The sequence below is a fragment of the Lepisosteus platostomus genome, chromosome 2 (assembly GCF_059453375.1).
Source record: "Lepisosteus platostomus isolate fLepPlt1 chromosome 2, fLepPlt1.hap1, whole genome shotgun sequence".
NCBI classification, from domain to species: domain Eukaryota; kingdom Metazoa; phylum Chordata; class Actinopteri; order Semionotiformes; family Lepisosteidae; genus Lepisosteus; species Lepisosteus platostomus.
In genome coordinates, this window is record NC_142612.1 from 8,104,960 (window position 1) to 8,129,700 (window position 24,741).

Consider the following 24,741-nt stretch of genomic DNA (forward strand, 5'->3'; position numbering starts at 1 on the left):
TTGAGCTATAGAGTATGTCATTCTGCATGTCCATCTCGGACATTATCACAGCACCCAGGTGATTCACGGATGCAGTGAATCAGCATTTAAATGGTAATCGAGTTAACTAGAAGCAGTGAAAAGAGGGCTACAGAGATGAAGTATGAGATCAACAGGACTTCAGCAAATTTAAAAAGAAATCCGTTAATGAGGCTATTGTCTTTTGTACCGATTCCCGACTTAAAAATAAAAAGCAAAGCCTGTGGATGATAAGTCAATTTCAAAGCACTCAGAGGCAGACTACAGAGTTTTAAAAAAAAAAGAATTAGAATACTGCCGAATGAAAAATCAACATGGATCAAGCTACACAGTCATATTGTCCAAGCTTCTTGCCTTGCCTCTTTAAAGAAACGGCTGAATGAGATTCTCTGATCAATTAGCTACTAATTATTAAAAAGGTTAGACAGGCCAAAAGGCATCACTTTTTTAACCATTTTTTATGTTTCAGCTGTTTAAAGTAGCAGGTAGATTAGACTAATATTTTTAATATCGGGGCCATATTGTCATACAAACCTGGATAGCTAAATTACACTAATACAGCTTTGGAGATAATAATAATTCCTTACATATATATATATCTGGACACTCCACTTAAAGTGCTTTACAGGTAATGGGGACTCCCCCCCACCACCACCTGAATGATAAGACAGTATGCTCACCACACACCAGCTCTCAGTGGGGAGGAGAGCAGAGTGATGAAGCCAGTTCATAGATGGGGATTATTAGGAGGCCATGATGGGTAAAGGCCAATGGGAAATTTGGCCAGGACAACAGCCCTACTTTTGAGAAACACCCTGGGACCTCAGTTTACATATCATCAGAAGGACAGCTTCTTTTCACAGTATAGTGTCCCCATCACTATACTGGGGCATAAGGACCCCCACAGACAGGGGGTAAGCACCCCCTACTGGCCCCACTAACACCTCTTCCAGCAGCAACCTTAGCTTTCCCAGGAGTCTCCCATCCAGGTACTGACCAGGCTCACACCTGCTGAGCTTCATTTGGCTGCCAGTTGTGAGATGCAGGGTGATACAGCTCCAGTCAATGATAAGATGAGATGAGCCTCATCTGTTGTACAAACATGGATGGTTTGCAATACTGCAATGTTGTATATTATAACCGTATTTAAAAGTTTATACTTTTTGTAAATACTTTTTTTCAGCCGATTTTTCATGGCAAATCTTTGTTGATATTTCATGTGTACAAGAATGTACAAAGGCTACTTGTTTTCTGAGGCATACTTGGAGTATACCTGTAGAACAGTAAAATTGAAAAAAAATCCTTTCTACCAGATATCCTAATGGATACAGACTAACCCATCCTCTCCAATGGTGATATTCATTGGAGTTTGAAAACGTGAGAAAACATAAATGCATCATAAACTCATAACCAGGTTCAATCTAAACACACAAACTACAAGCAAAAATGCTTTCATATATTTCTTTGCGTGTTCATCTATGTTTATTTAAGCTCCAAACTTTATGAATGGTAGTTCTTTGAAATAAGCTTTTTAAAATTCTGAAGATGCTCTCAAGTTGTGTGATAGCATCTATGTACAGTACACTAAAGGCTCAATCTAAGAGTTTTTTAGGATGCGCATGTCATTTAAAACAGGTTAACATCCATAGCCATCCTTAAATCTTTACTTTAAAACCTAACTCTACACACATTAGAGTTTGGCACTTTAGGTCAATAAGCAAATAGTATGATTTGGCTCATAAGACACTGTGATAAAACAGGACCATTACAATGAAGATCCAGATTAAGTTTCTCAAAAATATCACCACCTCAAACCAAAACCAGACAGGTTTTAACCAAATTATTTAAATGAGGCAAATATCAGAACAATATTAAAAAATATATAAAAGGTTTATTGTTAAAAGGTTAATAACGTACATTTCTTCAATGATCAATATAAAATGTCCAGTGTTAAAATGGTAGAAATAAGTTTTTTTTTTATCAAGGATCCTGTCAGTTGCACTTCAATCCAGTCTTATTTCTTTCTTCCTTTACGTTTGTCCATCTGAGAAAAAAGACATAATTATTTCAATACACAACTCTTCAAAAGTGGGCACTTTAGAAAATCTCATGATTTGAAACATTTGTCATTTTTTGACAAATCTTAATTCTATTCCTGCCACTATTAGCAGATGACTTGCCACCTTTGCAGGTTTTATGCCACCTTATCTGGATTATATCTCTCTGATGTAAATTGATAAGATCAATCATTCATCATAAAGCATATTTTTGTTGAGGTCAGAGCATCAACTTTCTCATTGTTTGTTTACACATATTTCTACATTTACTGCTAGTGTCACATTCATGTTAATCAATAAGACATTGGATACATACAATTTGCAGTGTTAACGCTGTTACAATATCAGATAAAGGAATGCATATTGTTTTTCTTTTAAATCTTTTTAAATAAATTAAAAAACTCCATTTATGTTTAAAGTATTTATCTTAATATTAACATGTATTTTTATATCATTTTTCTTGACTTCAACTCATGATGCTTTCCATAAAATAAAATAAAAACTTTAGAAACTGATCATTTATAAGATTTAACTCAAATTTAAATAATTAAAACCTAGTGTATAAAACTGAATTTTATAACATTTTTTTCAGGCATGCAAGGTCCAAAGAAACAGGTAGATGTTAATTCCATGCTGAAAAGTAAAAGGAACCAAGAAAAATACAAAGTTGGGGAAAAAGAAAAATAGTATTTGTTGATGTTTTTTGTGGAGTCAAAATTCTGCTTTTTAACACCAGGTATTTTTTGTAATACCTGCATAAGGAACAATTTTAGAAGTTAATGATTCATTGAAGATATGTGTGAAAATAAGACAGAAATGCAAAATTTAAACAAAGCAAAACACAGGAAATAGAACCCAAGGAGCATCTGCTAGATTTTATCGTAGTGACCATTTCAGATGTTGAAACTCTGCAAAGTGAGAAGCACTAAAATTGAAAAATCAAATCACCAGCTGAAATCTTACTTCAGATATTACCAGAGTAAAATAAATCTAAAAATGTATTGCATTAGTCTATAGTCTTTTCCAGAAATTTAAAGGCTAATTAATTATGATCCCTACTTAAGTAAACACTTTTACTTTTCCTTACTTCTATTAGCTTCCCAAAAAATGGTTCATTGATACAAGACTGCTGGTTCAAATTACAGGCAAGCAAGTGAGCGGTCAGGTATCCCCTAATCTACTGTCAGGTTTACGCCCATGTGATTTCATGGAAGGAAGCTGGTTCATTAGGGAATGTGGCACAAAGGACGTCTGTCTAGTTTTTAGTCCAGAGGTGAACAACATACATTGCCACCCAGGATGGAGATGTAAAGTATGAAGTGCCCAGTTCTAACTGGCTGAGGACCACTGACGGGAGAAGCCGATGTATTGCAGAAACAAATGTGAACTAACACTTTGAGGTCTCTGAACAACATTCAGCTGGCTGATCAATGACACGGGGGCAGTGAAAGTCCCCTCACACTGAATGAATGAAATCAGGAAATAAAAAGCAGTGGGTGGCACAGCGGTGCTGGGGTCCCGAGTTCTCTTCCAGCCCTGGTGTGCTATCTGCATGGAGTTTATGTTTGCATGGGTCTCCTCCCCAGTCCAAAGACACAGTATTTGGGGAAACTGGCCCTGGTGTGAGTGTGTGCTTGTCCGTGTCTGTGTGTGTGATGGACTGCCATCCCATCCAGCATGTGCTTTGTGCCCACTGCTTTGCCAGCATAGGCTCTGACTCTCCCACAGCCCTGGATGTAACGGTCAGAAATTGGACGGATGGATAAAACGCAGTCCACACCATACATCACAAGGAGCACAGGCCTCGACATCTTGTACGGAGGTTCTACTTACTGCAGATCGGTTTTATACACCTTCCTTCCTAATAATGGTGGTCATGTACACTAAAACCATACTCACTGCTTATTCAGACCCTGAGGCACTGATACTGATGGGAAAAATACAGTCTGCATCATCAAAGTGACCTAAAACTGAACACACACCTTCTTGGATTAATTGAATGATTGATATACACATTTTGTTGGTAAGTGTAATATTATAACAAACCAGCAAAGTATAGTTTTATGTGAACTAACTCACCATTTTATTGTATAGGAACAAATAAAGTTTAAATCCACACTGAAAAACAGAAAGGAGAAACACATCTCAGCTGTAGAGCCTTCTTCAGGCATGTCAAAAATGTCCAAGAAAGTATAATTGCTTCATTGTGAATCATTGTTCTCATGGATACACGAAGGAAAGGTTACTGGTCTATGGAGGAATTTTAATCTTTTCTAAAACAGAAGGCATATGCAGTATCCTAGCCATTTACAAGCACAGATATCAGTATCGGCTCATTTTAAGGGTTAACTGTCTCTCTCAGCCATCTGGGCTGGTTTGAGCTTTGGGTGTGCAGCTCAGAGGGTTCAGAGAAAATCAACTCAGGAGTGAAATCAGCTGTGGATGATTTTGGTGACACTTTTGTTTATTGTCTTACTGTACATATTAACACTATTTATAATGTACCATTTTGTCTACATCGTCTGGTGTCCAGTGTATATCCTGAGAGAATGGCACAAATAATTCCAATGTACATATAGATAAGGCACTAAACTCTTGTACTCTACTAGTCTAATCATCTAGTCCGGCTAGTTTAAGGGTAATCAATGAGAGGGAAAAGAGGGTTATATCTACATTAGATTGCAGATGGATTAAGAGATTGGTTTCCTCCTCCATAGGTTAAAATGTCAATTCATTTTTGCTTTCCTTCTGGAGGTTAGAAGGGACAAGCTTGTCTCATCACATAATGCTGCGACTACAGAGGACTCCCATGAGGCAGAACAGGTTACAGACCACATCAGGGTGGGATGGGTATTTAAAACAGGACTGGTCCAACCTCAACCCCACTTTAATCAGGGTACAGCAGGCCAGGTACCCTTCTAAGAGGGGGGTCTATGTGTAGGTTCCCAAACACCACACTGCCAGTTAAGGGGAACCTGCCCCAGTTACAGTACAAAATATGAAACAATAAGGTGTCCTTATCAATGTCAGAACACTAAATTGCAAGAATTATATTCTGATGGGACTTCAACTGCTGCAAACAAATAACGCATGTTTCCATATCTCACAGGTTCCAGTTTGTGATGTTTTGTTTACCTGCAATTTACACTGCAATATATTGCAGCTACTGTCTTAAAAGCTTGTGAAATTTTAATTTCTGACATGATTTAATATATAATTGCTTGCACTTTTATAGTGCTCTTAAAAAGTCTGCTAGGATGCAATGGAACCTCTAACGAGTTTGTTTTTTTATTGCGATATTTGTTCATGTTAAAACAATAATTTCTGCTACAACCACCAATTGTGGTTTATATTTCTAATATATGACATATACACCTACAAAACTACTTAAAAGAGATGTAAAGACACATGTGGTAAATACCTAGGATAAGGAGAACTTATAAGTAAGACTTGTAGCAGTGTTGTAAGAACATACTGCTCACTTCCTTAGGCCTGGGAACAGTTTGCTAAGGAACAAGAAAGTATACCTGCTTTAATCATTTCCTTTTAAATTATAATATGAAATTATATTAATTACAATGATTTGGGGCTAAGTAAGTTTGGAGCTGTATGGTTTCTGAAAAATCTGATGATAACAAAATGCACTTTGCATGTATCTGTTTGTGCTTTTGGATTGATTTTATAAACAACAAACTGGACACAGCTTAACAAATTAAACACTTTATTGTACCACAAATACACAAAAAGCTCATTTCTTCTCGGTTTTGGCTTTGGGACTGAAAAATGCAGAAAGGCTTTTCATGCCTGTTTTGTCCACTTTGGCCAGAGTTTTCTGTGCAGCAGTTAACTTTTTCGCCGGCTATTGACAATAGAAAAGGGAAAACCAAAGATGTAACTTCCTTACATAAAGGAAAACTGGGCCATCTGTATTTATCACATTCCAGAACGAGCATGTTTTTCACCTCAGAACTAGCTAAATTTAAAAAAAAATCAATGTAGACATAGGCACAAAATACTATAGCTGGCACTATAGCCTTTTATTTTCCTCTTATTTTTTGTAGTCCACCAAGCATGCAATACTATACATTTGCAACACTATAATTTAACTTCTATGACTGCTGTTGTGTGAACTATTATCAATCTAAAATGTGGAGTTCTAGTAACCTAGTAACAACTTGCTCAAATCACTTTTAACAGTATTTAAACAGGACAGAAGGGTGTATATATATATACCGTAATTCCATTTTACAGTGATTTTTTGCTGTGAACTGATAGTCACTCACTTTTTTGCCAAGATCCCCACTGTTGAACTTGGTGTAATCCTCTTCTGCCTCCACAGGCTTATCTGACAATTTCCTTTTCTGTAACGTGAGAATCAGGAAGTGTCTCCATCAGTACTTAACTATAATTAACACAGAAGTACTGTCATGCCGGAGGCTGCCAGCAGTTAGCTCTAATAACCTCATGCTAAACATACTGTGAAGGAGGATGCAAAATATACGCTCGGTGGGATTAGTTAAAAATTTACAGTGTGTTCAAAATAACACAGCAGCCAATGGGTCTTAAAATGCCGTCCCCAGCAATACAGCGATTAAACACAATCTAGTTTCAAATTCAAAATGATGTATATGTGAATGGTGTCCATGTGAATTTTTTTTTTTAATGCTTTATTTGTTATATATGCAGGGATATATTTGTTTTAGCTAATAACTGTGGTGTGAACAGTATCTTATCCCTCTAGGCAGACTTTTAAGTTATTGAAGTTGAAGTCTAAACTGGGATTTTTGCTATTAAGTTTTTCCCCAATGGAAAGGAATATGACGGATAAATACAGCTCTTATTTTATTTTTTAATAGCCAAGTAATTTCTACCCCATTGGGTCAATTAAATAGATTGATCATGTTGAAACTTTAAATTAAAGGAGAAAAAGCATTAAACGTTGGTTAACAGGTGTCTCTTGTTTGTTGCTGAGTAAAGATGTATTCATGAAAGAGCTGTGAACTGTATCAACCTGTCCCTAGTCAAAAGACAAAATGAAAACCAGAACTTTGAACGCTCTAAAGAGAGTAATTCTGAAGCTGAAAATAGAAAAAAAACAGAACCATAGCAGAGAAATTGGGCATACCTAAATCAACAATGTAAAATATACTATAGGAGAAATAAACCACAGGTATACCTTAAAATACTTTTAAAAATATTTGCGATTGACGACTGAAAAACAAACCGGAGCTGTCAACGAAAATCCTAAAACAACTGTCAGTGAAATCACCAACAGCCTTCAGAGTGCAGGCGTGAAAGTGTCAAAACCACAGTTTGCACAAAACTAATAAGGCTACACCGCAAGATGTAATCCTCTCATCAGCACCAAGCACGGAAAAACACAGAACAATTTGCTTTGAAGTACCAAGTTGAACCAGGCCAGCTCTAGAACAAAGTTTTATGGACAGATGAAACCAAGGTAAACTTTTTTTACCAAGGTGGTGTGTGGAGATCCCCTGACTGATGATGGCAGAAACAGAATGAATTCAATGCAAGTTGACATAAACATTTTGTCTACTTGTAATTGAAATTGCTTCCAAAGTTATTTGCTGGCACCTCACCATTAGGCAGGACAGGAACAGAAACACATAACCAATATAACCAGAGAGTTCATTAGGAGAAAAAGTGGGAAATCTTATACTGGCCAAGTTAAGCTACAGATTTAAATACAAATGAGCGTGTATTTCTTACATTTTATTTTTATTCTCAGTGAGTCTTTTAAATAGCGTTTATTTTATTTTTTTCTAACATTACAACTCATTTATTTATTCTTTTGAGCTTGTATTGGTTTATAAATTGTAGATTGTAGATTTTATGAAGGTTGACTGTTTTATTTTCCATTTGAAAAAATGACTAAATTCTTTGTATCGAATTTCATTAAGAGTTTTTTTTCCCACATAGCAGCTTATTCGATTTTAGATTTCATAAACACAAAGTAGTGACTAACACCATTAATTCATTAAGTAATCATGAGATGATGGGAGGCGAACAGTGCCTGGAAAAACAAGCGATACTATTCATTACTTAGCATAACGGATGCCTGCCGCATACACTGTCTCAAAAACAATTTGGTTGTTGCTTGTTGTGCCGAAGTGCATTATACTGAGAAATAATTTGTCTTAAATTATGAAGTAATGTATATATATATATTCTTGAGGCACGTTCAACCACATTAAGAGCACAGAAATACAATCTTACTTGCAAACTGCTCTTATCATTCATGTGAATATCACAACAATTAATACAAAATTGCTTGACTGTAAGGCAAAAAATAAGTTTTGACTTTTGTCTGGGTCAAACAAAATATTCCCAATATAGATACTGCAAATTAAAAGACAAAATTAGGACAAAAAGAAGACTGAAGAAATGTACGTCTCGACACTTTTATCAACAAAAAGCTTTCCAGCATTAGAATACTAGAAAATTCAAATGTAACTCAGCCTCTAAATATATTCCAGCCTAGAGTATTACGTAATAAGAGTAAGATATGCATGAAAACGTTTTATGTGTGCTTCCTGAGTCACCTACAAAATACCACAAAACAGGAGAGAGGGCACACAAAATGTTACGGTATATACTAACATACAGGTATACAGAATTTATACTAAATGAAGTTGTGTTAGAACTGTACAAGTAAGAAAGACTTAAGTCTTTAAGAATGCCATGTAAAATTGTGGTCACAACATTCTGAGAAAAGCTGCTGCAGCTTTTCTGGAGTAGATTTCAAAGAACAGCCAAGTACAGAGTACAGACTCGTTCCATTTTCGCGATCTTGAAAACGAACGTAATCAACAATTTCATGGACTTCAACAGATGGCAAATCAACAGAAAAACCTGCGTCAGAGAACGCAAGTGAGAATTAAGAGGCTGCGTGATTAAGCCCGAGAACAGAAGAGGATGAGTGCCTGCATCCAAGCTGGCCTGCTACGTTGCCAAGGCCAATACATTGGGATCATTAGAGAAACATTTCGAGAAACGGTTTGATGACCGAACAATTCGCCGTTAGCACCCAAGTCAGCTTGATAGGCACACGTTAAAAAAAAAACATGGGAATGTAAAACAAAATGTAATCTCAGGAGTAAATACTAATAATTTCACATTTTATAATAATATATTTTATTGCTAAAGAGGAGAAACATGTAACTACACACTTTTTCTTGTATTCCCAAATGGCACATGGAAATATACGAAAATCATTTACGTTATTCTCTTACTTAATAGTAAATTCGCCCAGTATTTATGTAAAAAGGGACCGCACAATGGCGCAGTGGTCATCGTTCCTGCCTCTCAGCTCTGCGGCCCTGGGTTCAATTCTCCCTGTGTTCACGTGGCTTTCCCCCTGCTGCTCCAGTTTCCTCCCACGAGCCAAAAACATACTGGTAGGAAAACTGGCCGCGGTTTGAGCGTGTGCCCCGTGATGGACTGGTGTCCCTCCCTGGGTGGACCCTGCCTTGCGCGTGTTGCTTGCCAGGCTGGGCTCCAGCTACCCGCCAATGCTAAATTAGCTGAAGCAGTTCGAAAATGGATGGCTGGAGTTTTAAAAAAAGTATGTTTTCAATTTCAAAATGTCAATTAATTGATGCACAGGCTTTTTTTGAATGTCACTGCTTCAGCCTTATGTCTTACCAACAGAAAGGCAAGAGATCCTGCAGTTATCTTACCTTTATTGGTGGCTCCACACTGACTGGGCTTGAAGTCTCTGGTAGCCTGAAACAAAATAATTCGATTCCGTGAAGTGACATTTTCAGCTATGTTACAATAGCCTAAGGCACCATGCCCACTGCCATTTTCCAGCTCTGCCATGTAGGTTTCCTTAAATACGTCTACTTATACAGAGAGGTATGAAAATCATCAAAAATGTTCCTTGTTACAATACTTTTTACATTACATTGGAATGTTTTTCATCACTGTAACAGAGTCGGTTTTCCAGCACTGCATACAGTTACTTGAAAACATATTTATTGACAATAATACACTGAAAAAAGACTGAAAGTTAGATATTTAATCTCCAACGTAACCAAAAAAGTCCAGTTCAAAGAAAAAACAAGTTCATCTTGCAAGGTATTGATAAATATGGTGCTAAGATATTGACATGCTAGAAAAGTTATAAGAAATGCCTTTTCTCCCAATCCTGATTAACTACGAGTTGCACTTACTGTAGATAGGTGAGGAGTTCTTTGCAGAGCTCTTCAGGAATATACTCTGATATCAAACCATGAGCATAACGGATATAGTCTTCTAGAGAACAAAAAACAAGGCTGTGTTAAACATATAACTTTGTTTTATACAGATTTATATTACTCTACTTGGATGGTTTTATTTTCATATATTATCAGTGATTTTCATAACTAGAAAAAACAAATCTGCCATGGCATCTTTATCCTTTATACTGGGGAAAAAAAAAAGCTTTTCAGTATAAATTAAACAATAAACAAATTGATAGTTGCTGAATTTTAGAGTTCTAGTGCCCTCTGCTGGCCACAGTCAGAACAGCAGGAAGGCACAGCCAGATGATTTACATGCAGGAAACTGTATACTTAACATAAGCCATAATTGTAAAGGACAAGAGGCACGAAAGAACATTATACCTCTGAAAGGTCTTAAAGACAGGATAGAGAGGAAGGCACACTATTAATCCATAAACACCAAACCGATTCCACAAATGCCTGAGGTTTGTAAAAATGCAAAGCTGTGAGAAGATATAAGCATTTGGGGCTTTTCGAGTTAACAGACTGCATTGCTGGCCAAGTGAATAGATTCAGTGAATTAGGAGACCATATCAATTTCAACTTTTTAATATAAGTTTAGGTGTTCCTAAGAGGCAACGAGACTTCATCACTGTATTTTTAGTACCACACAGTTAGATAAGCCTTACAAAACTGTACCTTCTTGCACATCTGATTGCTGTGTAGTTCTGATAAATGTTGAAGACTTCACTCCTCCACCCACACAAATTTTGCTGTTTTTCAGGGCTTTCACAGTCCTGTCCACCTACAAAGAGGAAGACAGAAGTTTTCATCTCTCTGGTTTAGAATGATCGATTCCACATTCATTTATGAACCCTTTCAGGAATGTTTCAGAAAAGCTGAGTATGCACATGGATGTCTAAGACACTTTCAAAGCCAATTTTCTGATTTCTGGAGATTTTTGTAAAAAAAGAGTAGGACTGCTGATAACACCCACATCTGCCTTTTAGCCAAGTCATTTAGAAGCAAATGTAACAGGTAGTTTTCATTTAAAAAAAACACTTGCTGTGATAAAAGGCACGACTAATGTGCCAGAAGCTTACCTTTAAATTGAAATCTTTCCAGGGATGTACTCCTCATGAATAAGCAAGACTACTTGGGATTCAAAATTTGTAGCTCAAATAATTTTGCTTTTACTAGCAACTTTCTTTAACATTAGTAGCACTTGTCCTTTTTTACAGCTGTCAGCCCTCTGAAGAGAGAATGGAACAAGCTACTCAGCACTGTTGTTTAAGCCGGCTGGACTAGATCTGCAGATCAACAAGCTACTAAACCTTACAAACACGCTCGGTGGGCAGAACGGCCTCCTCTTATTTGTAACTGTTCTTACGTATGGTCTTAAAAACTGGACTTTTTACCTTCTTCTTCAACCACACCATTGTCTTCTCCTGGCTGTATCTATGAAACTTTTGACTTCCGACTTCTAAGAACAGAAATGAACATGGACATCCGTTTGAAATATTACCCCTTGCAAATCGTGTTAAATCACTGAATGTTTATCCTGGGATATATCCCCCGACTCATAATCCCTCTCAAACTTTTAAATACCATAGGTATTATGATATAGTAAACAATGTATTGCTCTTAAGGACAGGCATGCTTGGGAACGATTCTGCTCAGACAGGAATATCTGACGTATGGCAAAGATCTTAAGTTTCTCGTGTCTGAGTATCGCTGCCCAGGGGTGTAGCTCCAGCAACTCACCTCTCTCTTCCGCGACATGACAAAGAGACTTCAGTGCCCTTGCACAGCTGAGCACCCTCCTGCATCCGGGGAACTCTTCATCCACCACTATCTGATCCACAGGCTGAAACTTGCCCTGCAGAACACAGTATTAACAAGCCTACCCCACAAAACACAAGCCGTCTCTGTTTAACTCCATTGACTGAACACATGAAACACACGCTGTGAAGAACCTACACAGCTGGGAACTGTTCTGTAGCCATTTCCGATTCCTCAAATGCAATTTTGGATCACACCAGGACAATCTAGCAAAACATTGCTACTGTAGCAAACAATTGATACAGTCAGAAACAAGCTTGCCGGAGAAGTTGTCAAAACAGATATTCTGGCCTCTTCCAAGAAATGGTTGGATATGCTCCTTGAATTAATTAGCAGTTTACAACCATATAACACAAGTGGACCAAAAGGCCTTGTCTGTTCCGTAATGTTTCTTATTAAACAGATTCTACAGCATGCCTCTAAAAACTATTTTCATTTCTTTGTATTTGGGAATTTGACAATTTTCACTTTTACTTTGCCAGCACCTTAAAGTACTCCTACACAGCATTAACATATAAGCATGTGTAATGTGCAGCAATGCCAAACTCAATACAGTCATCAGAATACCAGGAGTCATGGTGGTGTGTTTTATAAAGATATAGTCAGGCTAAAATAGGAGAACTTATTCTTACTTATACTGTACATACCTCTTTCCCAGCTTTTAACAGGTAAGGCAACAAAAGGTACAGAGGGTCCATTGGTGTTACATACAGCAGTCTTCCATCTACAAGTATTTTTTAATTAAACAGAAAAGTATGTTGTCTACAGATTAAAATAATACACAGGTATTGTTAAACAAAATTGTCTATATTGTCCACTATATTGGCAACAAGAGAGTAAGCACACATAAATGTTCAATTTTTAAAAATTGTAGAAGCAGCTCTGACATAAATCTTTATAACAGTAACTTCAGTTGCCAAAAAAGACTAGATGCAGTGACATATGCTATTACAGCAGGCAGAATTTAATAAGTTTAAATATGTTTTGGTTAGTTATTCTAAGTTTGAGTTCCTGACCTAATTCTGAGCACAGTGTGGTCTAGTGTGTGAGAAACCATGATTCTCTACTCGCCACACAAGATCGAACTCCACACATTTTATAATGTATGAAAAAATACTTTGTTTATTGAGTCTTAATCTATGAGGAGTTTAAAATTAAAAACTATTACTTCTTATTTCATAACACTCACCTCGCTGCACTGTTTGTCCAATAAACCAGGAGTGATAATCTTCATTAAAAGCTTTCACCTCATACAGCTGCAGGTCGCCACCCCCAAAGAGGTACAGAGAACCAACATCTAGTAGAGAAGCAAAGGTACTGTAACTCTCAAAATTGGCTGACCTGATATAACTTCCTCTGTCCCCTATCTTGCATGACATAACTTGTACTGTACAGAGTGTTGAGCTGTCAAAGAAGGGTTAACATCTTTCTCTACATGTAAGTGACTGAAAAACTGTGACTACAGGACCTGATGCAGCATATTTCTCACCTAAATATCAACATACGTGGAGGTTGCAAAGGAACAAGTAATAGGTTTATTCCATGCTGAAAAGAGAAGAAAGAAAACACAACGTTTTGGCCGTGGAGCCTTCTTCAGGTGTGACTGGTTTCTGGGAAAACTGGTCCTTGGTGTGAGTGTGTGCGTGTCCGTGTCTGTCGGATAGGCTCCACCACCACACTAAACTAAACTGGAAGAACTGGTTAAAAATGGATGGATGGATATTAACCTGCACAATTTTGCAAGTTCTCTCCAAATTTATTTGACTGACAACGTTAGAAACAGACTGCAGATTTCTCTTTAGCAATAGAAAAAGACATCTCCCACCTCCTTTTCTGTCTCAGGATTTCTCCAAATACAACAGCTTTATGTTGTAAACCCTTGTTCACAGAAAGGAAAAATGCCACCTACCAGCCGTTAAGAAAGAATGGCGGATTGCTTACTTGTTGCAGGATTTCGAAGATGAACAAAAACAGGATCACCGTTTGGCTTCTTTTTTCCATCAATGACTGAGTCTGTAAACAGGAGGGAACAAGGATATTCACAGATCCGTGGGTCTTTTAAAACACACGTTAAACTCTACTGAGTATTTAACTATTGTGTACCACTAAAATGATCAAATGTTTCAGAAAATGTCCCTTAGGCCTTATAATTAAATATGACACAAAACATAAAACTATAACTGTACAGAAGAATTAGGCAGGTTTTTCGGAAAATGTTTAAATTGATTGGACAATGTACTGGTCAAAAACGGGTATGTAATGTCCAAACAGTAATTGGTCAGGCATTAAACAAAACAAACCAAGCAGATATGAAACTGGCACTACAGTATCAGTTATTTATTGGGCCTTGTATTTCGTGTTGCTACAATGTCAAGCTGGTCCTTTTTATACTATGAACAGGCACCAAAGAAAAGTAGCCCATGTTTCGGCGTTTACAATTCAAAGTTACGGAACACCATTAAGACATGTTTCAACAGATCCCTTTATCGTATAAAGCAAAACTATAAAACCAGTAACACAGCTGTATTTTCTACGTGAACATTAAAATATGAGGGCTGTTCATCTTGTTCAAAGCAGTCCCGACAGTGTTTGAGAGCCTCGGTCGGCGTACATTTCAGAATAGACTAACGCAAGAACGGAGCCAACGGGATTAAACGAGGAGGAGGGAGGTGGTCGTGGTATCTCAATGCTGCGTTAACGTTTATAATAATTTCGTTTACTTCTCTTATTTGCTCACTGCAAAAATGGAAATGAGAGGAGCACATACTACTCTGTCATATATCATTTCCAAGGCCGAGAACTATATCCACCACAGTATTTTTCGTGTGAACCCGTGCAGAATATCCTTGCTCTGTCTCTCTGTGAAAACTGTCAATACCTTTAAGGAGAAGTAATTGTTTTAAAAAAAACACTTAAAGCAGCGATTAAGTTTGCAGGACAGACGTCTTCACACACCTCAGAGATGGGCATGGCGGCTGTAACCTGCATTAAAGCCGCCTAGAGTTGACCCCGTCTTACCTGCAGCTATAACAACCCACTGGTCTGCCTGCGTGTTTGACTGACGCTTTCTTCTTGTAGTCATGTTTGGAAATTTCTTTTTAAAAAAGGCTGTAAAACATAAATTGTTATGCGAGAGTACTAACAAGACTAAGAAGCTAAAAATGGCGGTAAAATTCTTAATAACTTCGACGGGGGAAGCATATCTTTAAGACTTTTTACACTGATGTATAAAAAGAAAGATATATTTTTCAGAAAATAACGAAATCATACAATGTTATTAATGTACAGTCTGTTGATGTAGACCACTTTTATGACAAGAGATCACACAGGTTTGTTACGCTTCTCTGTTCAGTGAATTCCCTTAAAATTGGTCTGTCCCATTGTCGTCATTTTAAAGAGACAGTGACCCACTCCTTCCTTTTTTGTGTCACGAGTTTACTTAAATCGCACATCTTTTTTCTAAAACAAAAAATTGCCTTATTTTTCTTAGTACAATGCAGATATCCTGCTTTATTCTAAATTTAAAAATACCGTGGGATGTCGGAAACGTTAAAGTGGCAGCATGTTTTTCGTTTCTGCTTTATGAAATGAACTGCAGAAAATAGTTGCTCCGCTTTTATTTATTTTTGCTAAAAATTATATAGTCTTAGAAATTCAGTTTTCGAGCTAAGAGGCTCGCCACAATGCATTTTATTTCTGTAGCGTAAAGGGACAAAGGGGTACGTGACTCACCCTGTATTTATTCTATCCTATCACATTAATAATTAATGTTATTTACACCAGTGCTGGTACAGTACACAGTTCTTATATACAGCTGGATGAACACAACACGTGTACAACATGTTGAGATTTCAGCACTGAAATTAAGACTGGTCCGAGCGAGGAAAACTAATGGTGAAATGCAGTGCTCAACTTACACACACTTTCAGAGTGAGTAATGAGCTTTTGCATAGACAAGCTTTGTATCTCTTCGAAGAAAAATGAGATTAGCATTATCAATGCAAAGCTGCAAAAAGTACGTTGTGTAAAATAAGAAAAGCGTGTCTGTGAGGATAGGTAGCGTCACATAATGTACCCTATCTGTAAAAATGTGCAGTGTGTTAGCCTGTATAAGTCTATAATGTGTAATTAATATTAAAAATTACTTTTACTTTTATAGAGACTAAGGATGCATTAAATCCGAGAGTCCGTATAGTCCCTTCATGATTTTGGAACAGTTTGTCAATTAAAATCCTAATAACACTGGGCTGTGAAATTCAACATAGTGTTTTAACTCACGCCTGTACTCCAGCAAAGATTGCATTGTCGTTCGCTCACATTTATGTTTGTATTTACAGTGTTAGTGTTAATTTGGGCTTGTTGTTGTGTTCGGTATTTTCCACTTAATCCAAACGCAAATACATGTTATTTAGGGTGGTAGGAGTGGGGCGTGGATTTACACACCGGTTCTTTTCTGTGTGTAAATTCGAAAACAATTCCTTTGTTTCATCACAGACTGTGTGTCGACCGAGATGTGTAGGGTATTTACTAGGGCGTTATAAGGGAGAGCCCTTCGTCCGTGATGTGAACCCCCACTCCTAACTGCTCCCAGCTGCAGTTTGCATATATGCGCCATTTATACAACAATGTGAAATATATCATCGGAGCTTTACTACACTTAGGATGATGTTTTAAACCATGCTCATGTTGCACAACATCCTCCCATTTTCAATGCGCTTACCCGATCGCAAAACGTGGTGCAAAAAGTTGCTTTGTATTTATACTCTGAAAGGTGAGCGATTTGTCATATGAAAAACGGTCGCGTTCTCTGCCCCTTCTCTACGCGGACCTACTGAAAATGAAATTCCCATCTGCACCAGCCATTGTGAATATTTAAAAAAAAAATAGAATAATACACCCTGTCGTAAAGGATAGGAATTTGGTTATCTTAAACGCCCCTGTCTCCCTCATGGCGAAAACCAGTTCTGCCGTATTTTTACATTTCAAAAGACGGAGAAGCGCATCCTGGTTGGGTAGGATCAGCAGCGCCCCTCAGTAACGGAAATCTGGTGGTGCGCAAAGAGCGCTTGAACTGTGCCGGGCAGCCCGTCGGAGCCGCTTTGTGAGACTGTTTCGCACCTGCTCTCGAAGTTAAGAGCGCAGGGAGGTGGCTCCTGCTTGCGGGGTCGCTTTTTGGTTCCGAGCCGTATATATATATTTATTTTTCTTGTTGCGGCTTGGAGGTAGTAAAATGCAGGCGGAGGTCTTATTGAACGCGTCCATCGCGCATCAGGCAGAAGCGCTGAAGCTGCTGCAGCAGCAGGTGGACCTGAAACAAAGAGGCGGCGTGACGCGCGACAGATGCGGCGGGCAAGCGCCCGTCTCCGGCAGGAGCTCACTGCGGGAGCGCGTTAACCCCAACGACGGGGCTGTTTTGAAGAGGGGCTCAGGCTGGCCGGCTCGATCCGACAGAGGATGCGAAGTCCGTACTCTAGCCGTGAGAGCCCGAGAAAGTGCCTTTTGCAAGTTAACCGAGATAGCTTCCCAAGTTATTTCCACGGAGCAAGACATTTGCCGCTTTCTCTCCCCGAACCGGGGAATCGTAATGCACCCCAAGGTAGGAGACTGTCTGCTGGTGTTTCTTGTTGAAATATAAAATGTAGGGGGCAGTTACAAGACTTTTAGGTTTGATTAAATTAAAATCGACTTTTCAAAGTGTTTATAAACTGATTTTAGATGGTAGCTAAAGATTGTGTTACAGTCTTGTGCTCCAGCGTTTCGTTTCATTCAGTAATTTTCAGACAGCCTTTTTTTAGTTGGGTTGAGGATCGGGGCGACCACCTTTGTACAAAAAATATCCGCTGAATGACAGAGACAGTTCTGGAGCTGGACGGCCAGAAATTCTTGCAGCATATACCGAATTATTTATAAGCAAGAATGTGATGTTCTAGGCCTGAAAAAAAAACACATTTCACGTTATATTCGTTGTAATGGCAGTCCTCACTGGCGACAAAGTGATGGGCGCTTACTTCAGACCTTAGCTCACAGCGCTAAACTGAGTTTGATAAAGAAGTACAGATAACCAAAAATACTTAAACTTTGGGTCTATGTCTTTATGCAATGGCAACCAACCCTTGTCCAGGAGAGCTGGATATAAGAAAATCTTCTGTCACTCTTAATTTCCCCGTTTATGGAGACTGGGAACACGCGAGATTTGATTCATTTAGCAAGCGACTCGGTTCAATACGTCAGGCGGGGGTGACATGGTGATGGTATTTTCGTTTCAAGTGATCTCTACCAACTTCTGAGTCGAGCAGTTGACTCATAAAACCTGCTGGGCGAGTTTCCAAACCCAGGGTTACCCTGGTAAAATGTAAAAATTAAATTGGCTCGTGAGTAAAAAAATGTAGGAATGCAAGAAAACCTGCTCTCACTATTCAGCCCTTCACTAATGGGAAATGGTTTTAAATATTTCTAATAAACAGAGGTAAGAGGTGTTTTATCTGGGTGGAGTACTGGAGTGTTGACTGTGGTAATACCCCAGTGCAACAGATAAGTGAACCATAAAATAAGGCCTGGAGGTTTAGTGTGGTTAATACGACAGTTTAGGTTTGTGTCAAATATTCGCCTGTTTTGTCGCTATGTGTTTTAATTCTAGAGAATGTTCTGTGGTTCTAATTGCTCTTTTTCTGCCTTTTGTCTCCTAAAGGACAGTATTGATCTCCAAAACATCTGTATACGCATGGCGGCACGGGCCGATGGGCACCAGTCAGACAAGGACTTGAAAGAGCTAAGGGACTGCTTGAAAACCATTGTCGACAGCCTGCTTTTGTCCCTGAGTCACTACAGCTCTCCTTCACACACACAGGCAAGAGGACAGCTCCTGCAAATCTGTGAAACGTTTCCTGACGTTTGAAAAGTCCTTATCCTCAAAAGGGGGCTTCAGCATAGGAAATCACTCTTTCATACTTCATGGATTGAATTACTGTACGGAGGTTGACCTTTTGCAGAAACCCAGAAAGAGAAGTGTGATACCATGTATTTTTTTAATGTGTGACTTCCGTCGAACAGCTCAAAAAAGCTGTGTTTGCTTAGTGTTCAACTGAAGGAGTAGGAGGATGGAACATGTAAGAATCAAGTGGCCCAGGAATGCTCCATCCAATCTGATAACATATTTTCACTTTCTAAAAGTAGAGCAAAAACATGGCAGATAACTAGATTGCTGGTAACAGATAGCAGCTGTAACATAGCTCCTTTCATGCCCGCTGTATCATGATTGATCTTAGTTTAATAAAGGAAAGACTGTGTTTATTCTCACATTCGTTTATCTGGGAGAGTGAAGATCAGAAACCGTTATAACAAAATTTCCAGAAATATTTTTGTTATGAGTACTTCTATTTGAATAGCTACAATGGTCTTAGAAAAAAAAAACTCCTCTACCAAGTGAAATATTTATAGCTATCAAAGCGAAAAGAGACTGAGAATCCAAATTATTTTGACCATTTTGTAAATTCAGAATTACTCTTGTTTGGGTTGGATTCAGCACTGAGTTTTGTTTCGCCAAGTGTCTTTTTTTGGACTAGATGGGAGCCTCGGTAGATTTTGTCATCAAGAATGTAACATTTCAGCACTAATTATGTTAGCTAACTGTGAACTATCTGCTTACAGCTTGACTGTTAAATAATTCACTTTTGTGAATGCTCAGTTTGTGACTGTTGGTTGTACATATATTGTAACTTGAGTTGTTTTTTTATCATTAGCACAATTAATGAGACATATCCAGATCTCTCAGAATGGATGGGTCCCAGGTGTTCTGTCTCCTCTCATTGTCTCTTCACTAGAAGCTTTGAAAGCAAAGATAAGTATGTTGTGCAAGGTAATGGTTTAGCCAATTCATATTGTACAGTTCCCTGCAATTCAAATTAAACTGTAGTGGGAATTAATTTGCTTGCCAGTAAAGCTTTCCTAATTTAAAACATACAGACTACTGTGGTTCTTACTAGGGTCCTGGGGGACGTCTTCCAGGGTCTTTTGATTGAATTGCCTCTGAGGTCTCCATTTCCCAATGGATCAGATGATTACCAAGTTAAGGCTGGACAATGAGGAATGACGTGGAGGATAAACTAACGAATGGAGAAACAGTCCTGACTGAATACGAAAACAAAGATTTGTTGGAATACAATATGACATGTGTGGGGTCATATCAATATGTCAGCCCATCCAGTATTATCAAAAAGGTTTGGATGGGTCCTCTTTTGTTTTCCCAATGGAACCTCAGGCCATGTGCAGATGGGTCAATTTGCAAATGGTGGGCAGGATACTACTACTACTAATAACTACTACTTCTACTACTAATAACAAGAAGAATAGTTGGATCATTGAGAAAACTACTACATTAAATTAACTAAATGGGGTTTGTGCTGACAGGCTCTCTGAAAAAGTATTTGAAATGTGAATCAAAATGTGATTTTAGGTGCTTTATTGGCTTGGACATAATGACTGCGTTATGTTGTACTGTGGTATTTCATTATAAAGATAAATCAATATGTGTTTCATGATTTCTTTGTAACTTTGCTTTCAACAAATCCATGTTGCATGGAGCGTTTGTGTAATTTCTGCAGTAATGTGGGCATTACATTTTCTGATTCAATGAGCATTGCTAACAAAGTGATACTTATTTAGTTTTCTGATTATCACTCATCTGCGAAATTCATGCTGTGTGACAATGCCGCCTAAAATAAAGGGAGTTTAAATCCAGATTGTTTGGTGAAAAAATCACTAGAGGGCATCCAAGAGTAAAATATTGTTTTTGATATCTTTATCGAAAGTGAATAGGAGAATATAAGGAGAGAGTTTGTTTTGGTATTAGTGGACACATTACTGTGAGAATGTAACCACTTACATAGTACTTACAAGGCATAAAGACGATGGGGGAAATTTCCCAATAAGGAAATTACTTTTTTATCAGTCAAATGGCATCTTTTACATTTAAAAGTAACTATAAACCCCCTGTGTAGTTTTATTTCATTGAAGATGGGATGAATAAAAATAGAACAAGAGTCAATGGAAAGTCACATGACGACAGAGTGCAGAGGGGTATGTGTTGCTGTCATGGGATACAATGTCCCATTACAGCACGGCATCTCCTCTGTAATTTGAGTATCTTTCTTTTTGTTAGTTATTCAAGGTGTTTTTTGGGGGGTAAACAGAATGAAATAACAGAACTGTTTGACCGGGAAATTCATCATGTCACTTATCAACAAAACCAGGAGGAAGGGGCTGATTGCGCAACCATTTTTTGTGTTTTAATGCTATATTTTATGTACCTTCAACACGGCTAAAATTAAGTCACATAAAATTGAAGCCTGAAAAATGAACTGGTTGCAGTTGGGCCTGTATCAAATTTTTAGGTGTGTCACTATTTGCCCTAATCATAGTCATAACAGTGGTGGATTATAGTGTATTCTTCACTAATTACTGGATGGTGTCAAAAAGAATGCCCATCCACTCAACAAACCAACATAATCATTAGTCATTAGTCAATCAGTCATTAGTAATTCATTTGAACTGTTCAGGAGTCTCTGACAGGGAAGTGTGAGTTTCTATTACTGGCTGTTTTAAGAATTGTAGTGAAAGAAAACAAGGTGATTTGCCATTATTCATCAAATGGTTTTGTTTAACTTTTTCACCAATCTGGGATTAATGCATTTTTTCATAAGAAGGAAGATGATTTAAAAGTAGAGCTTTTCTCAAGAGGATTCACGTTAGTTCCCAAAATGTCCAGTAGGGGTCACGTCGGTCTTGGAAATATACATTTGTCAATGGGCAACATGGAAATATGGGTATACAACAAGTTGTTGGATGATGTTTGTTGTATAACAAGCTGTTAAAACATTTCTATGATGTTTCTGAGTGTTTTATACAGATTTTAATTTAGAAAGTGAATATGTAATGTGATATCTAATTTTGCACCAATGATATTGAAGCATATCTATAATTGAAAGGGCCTGTCAAAGGTAAATAGAACTAATTTTAACTTAAAAAAAATTTCAAGCATTCCTTTTCACGTGTCAGCAGGAAAAGCACATTTTATATTGCACCCCATGTGCTTATCTGAGGTATAGCACTTTAAATTTTGATAGATGGTACAGTATTTTTATATGTTTGGGAAAATAAATTGTTCACAAAACCTTTTGAAAGCAAGTCAGTGCACCCACAAAAGACACACAATTGCTTGGCTAAAACTGTTAGTTTCCTGCGTAAAGGCCAAAATATAATCCTGTTTCCAATAAGGAGAAAAGGAAGAGGGAGATCTGGATGCTTGAAAATGGAACGACTCACTGTCACTGACTATGAAGTCAGGCATTTATCGAACGTCTAAACGTGTGGTCTCCTGTGTGTGAGCTCAGTGCAAAAGCAGAGGTAACACTACTGTCTGAAGATAACGTGGAGCTTCCTGTCATACGGAGTGGTAGAATATGAGCTGGAATCAAAATATACAGATGAGTTACATGAGCATGGTGTGTAAATGGCATTTGACCTCAATGAAACTATTGTCTGTTACCATTATTCTGAGAAAATACTCAGAAGTTAAAATTCTGCTAACTTTTGGCTAAAATGCCACTTTTATTTTTTAACAATTAGGAGAACAGCCATACGATTTGATAATGAGAGTATAATGCGCTTTAGAAATTACTGCAATTTTTAAATGCTTCAGAATGGACTGCAATTGAGTAAACACGCACACAGGTGTTCCTGATACAAGTATTCAGGAGAACACTTGATTTAATTTTGCTGCATAAAAATATTTGAGGGGACATCTGTGCCTTTATGATCTTTCAGTTTATTTACTTTTGCATTCCACTGTGCACTTATTTAAATGTTTGGACAGCAACTTGATGTTTTTGCAAACACTGTAATGTGGTGCTTTGTATGGTTTCTGAAAAAAACATTAATCAAATATCTCAGTTTTGGATTGTATTAAATGAATAGTATTACATATCTTAGAATAAGATATAACAATCTGATCCAAAGTATCTGTCGTCCTTAGCAGCTCTGTATGTGTAAACACAATCAGTGATGTAATTATTGTGGTATAACCAACATCTTTATTAGAACCAGTGCTCTTCCGAATTTACATCAACTATACTGATGTCAGCATATGACACAAAAGCAAAAACTGCAAACACTGTAGGAGCAGCGGAGAAAATTAAAAAAAACACAGCTCAGGGGTGTATGTAAAAAAGTGTAAGGTATTGCAATATGGATTGGATTGATCTTGAAGAGGCTGCCTATGAAAGGTATTATTATTATTATTATTATTATTATTATTATTATTAGTAGTAGTAGTAGTAGTAGTAGTAGTAGTAGTAGTAGTAGTATTATTATTATTATTATTATTATTATTATTATTATTATTATTATTATTATTATAGGTACTGAAGGAGAGTGATAAAAAGACAGACAAACTACAAGGATATATAGTGAAAAGGAGTAGACTTTGCACAGAGTGACGTTATATTAAAATGTGATAAACTTTCTTTACAATATTATGTACAATTTTGGAAATCACATTACACAAAATTTTATTGCTTCCCTAAATCTTTTTCAAAGTAGAGCCACCAAGTTAATCCTTTGTTAAAAAAACCAGGATACACAAAGAGGGGTGGAAAGAACATAGTCTTTTCAGTCTTGAAAAGCAAGATTTTAATATTTATAAACAAACAAAGAACTTAATATTTTTTAGAAAAAGGGATAGTAACAAACTCGGCCCAAGGAGCCACTCCAATATTTACAGTGAGACTAGGACTTAAAGAAACAAATCTAAATTCAGAGGACGTTTACTTGGGACTGAGAATAGCAGGTAGGCTTTACACAAAGAGTGGCAAATGTCTTCTGCATGTTCCTGGACATGTTGCTGAAGCTGGTTTTAGAGGTTCTTTCAGGAAATGGCTGTTTGACATTTGACAGCTGGTTCAATAATCTGCGAGCAAGCAAACTAGCAAGACGGGAATAGACTCTCTGCTGCACAGTGGTTTGAAATTGGCTATGACTGCGATCAATTAATAAAATACACACCAAAGGACTTCCCATCTCATCTTGGGGTATCTTCACAAAGGTAATGCTAAGGAATAAAAAACATAGAATAAATCCTCTGGCTAGGGAATCTTACACGTATGCATATATGTGGATATTTATACTGTACTATAGACATGGTTGTGTGTATATGAATGATTTATTTTACCTTCATATTATGTACAGTTATGGAATTTTTCTGGTACAATTTTCTGGTCAGGATACCACAATTATCATTATGTAGTCATATTGCAGTTATTTTAATCTGTATTTTTAAATTATTTGTTCAAAGTGTGTAAAAGAGTTCCACTAAAAATGACTTTTGTCTCTATGACCCCGGAAATTAGTGGAGTATCAGCATCTGTCAGGATCTTGTATCCAGAATAACTCTAAATATCAGATGACGTTATCTTATGACATTCACTGCTATTCAACTGTACTTGTGTCCTTTAACGGTTAAAAGGAACCAAGACTTATTTGAAACAGCGGACGTCATATATCCTTCTGTCTGGGCCTGTACGAACATGCCTTCCCTCAGAAGGGTA

The 24,741-nt window shown here is 37.5% G+C and overlaps 2 protein-coding genes across 3 annotated transcripts; one reads left to right on the top strand and one right to left on the bottom strand.

The window, feature by feature from the left end:
• Positions 1 to 1,889: 1,889 nt before the first annotated feature.
• Positions 1,890 to 15,492, bottom strand: rnaseh2b (ribonuclease H2, subunit B). Of its 2 annotated transcripts, XM_088648805.1 has the most exons (11): positions 15,161 to 15,491; positions 14,084 to 14,155; positions 13,332 to 13,439; positions 12,790 to 12,866; positions 12,065 to 12,179; positions 11,719 to 11,783; positions 11,000 to 11,105; positions 10,271 to 10,352; positions 9,776 to 9,821; positions 6,359 to 6,436; positions 5,780 to 5,934 (listed from the first exon to the last, which is right to left on the bottom strand). In XM_088648805.1, the coding sequence occupies exons 1-11, from the start codon at positions 15,222 to 15,224 to the stop codon at positions 5,824 to 5,826; spliced, it is 924 nt and encodes a 307-aa protein (XP_088504931.1). In that variant the 5' UTR covers positions 15,225 to 15,491; the 3' UTR covers positions 5,780 to 5,823. The 2 variants fall into 2 exon arrangements, with proteins under 2 accessions (XP_088504939.1, XP_088504931.1); XM_088648813.1 differs by lacking the exons at positions 5,780 to 5,934; positions 6,359 to 6,436 and adding an exon at positions 1,890 to 2,062 and having other exon boundaries at positions 15,161 to 15,492.
• A 607-nt stretch (positions 15,493 to 16,099) lies between these two features.
• dleu7 (deleted in lymphocytic leukemia 7) lies at positions 16,100 to 20,878 on the top strand. Its single transcript, XM_088648826.1, has 2 exons — positions 16,100 to 17,738; positions 18,831 to 20,878. The coding sequence occupies exons 1-2, from the start codon at positions 17,373 to 17,375 to the stop codon at positions 19,035 to 19,037; spliced, it is 573 nt and encodes a 190-aa protein (XP_088504952.1). The 5' UTR covers positions 16,100 to 17,372; the 3' UTR covers positions 19,038 to 20,878.
• The last annotated feature ends 3,863 nt before the right edge of the window (positions 20,879 to 24,741 follow it).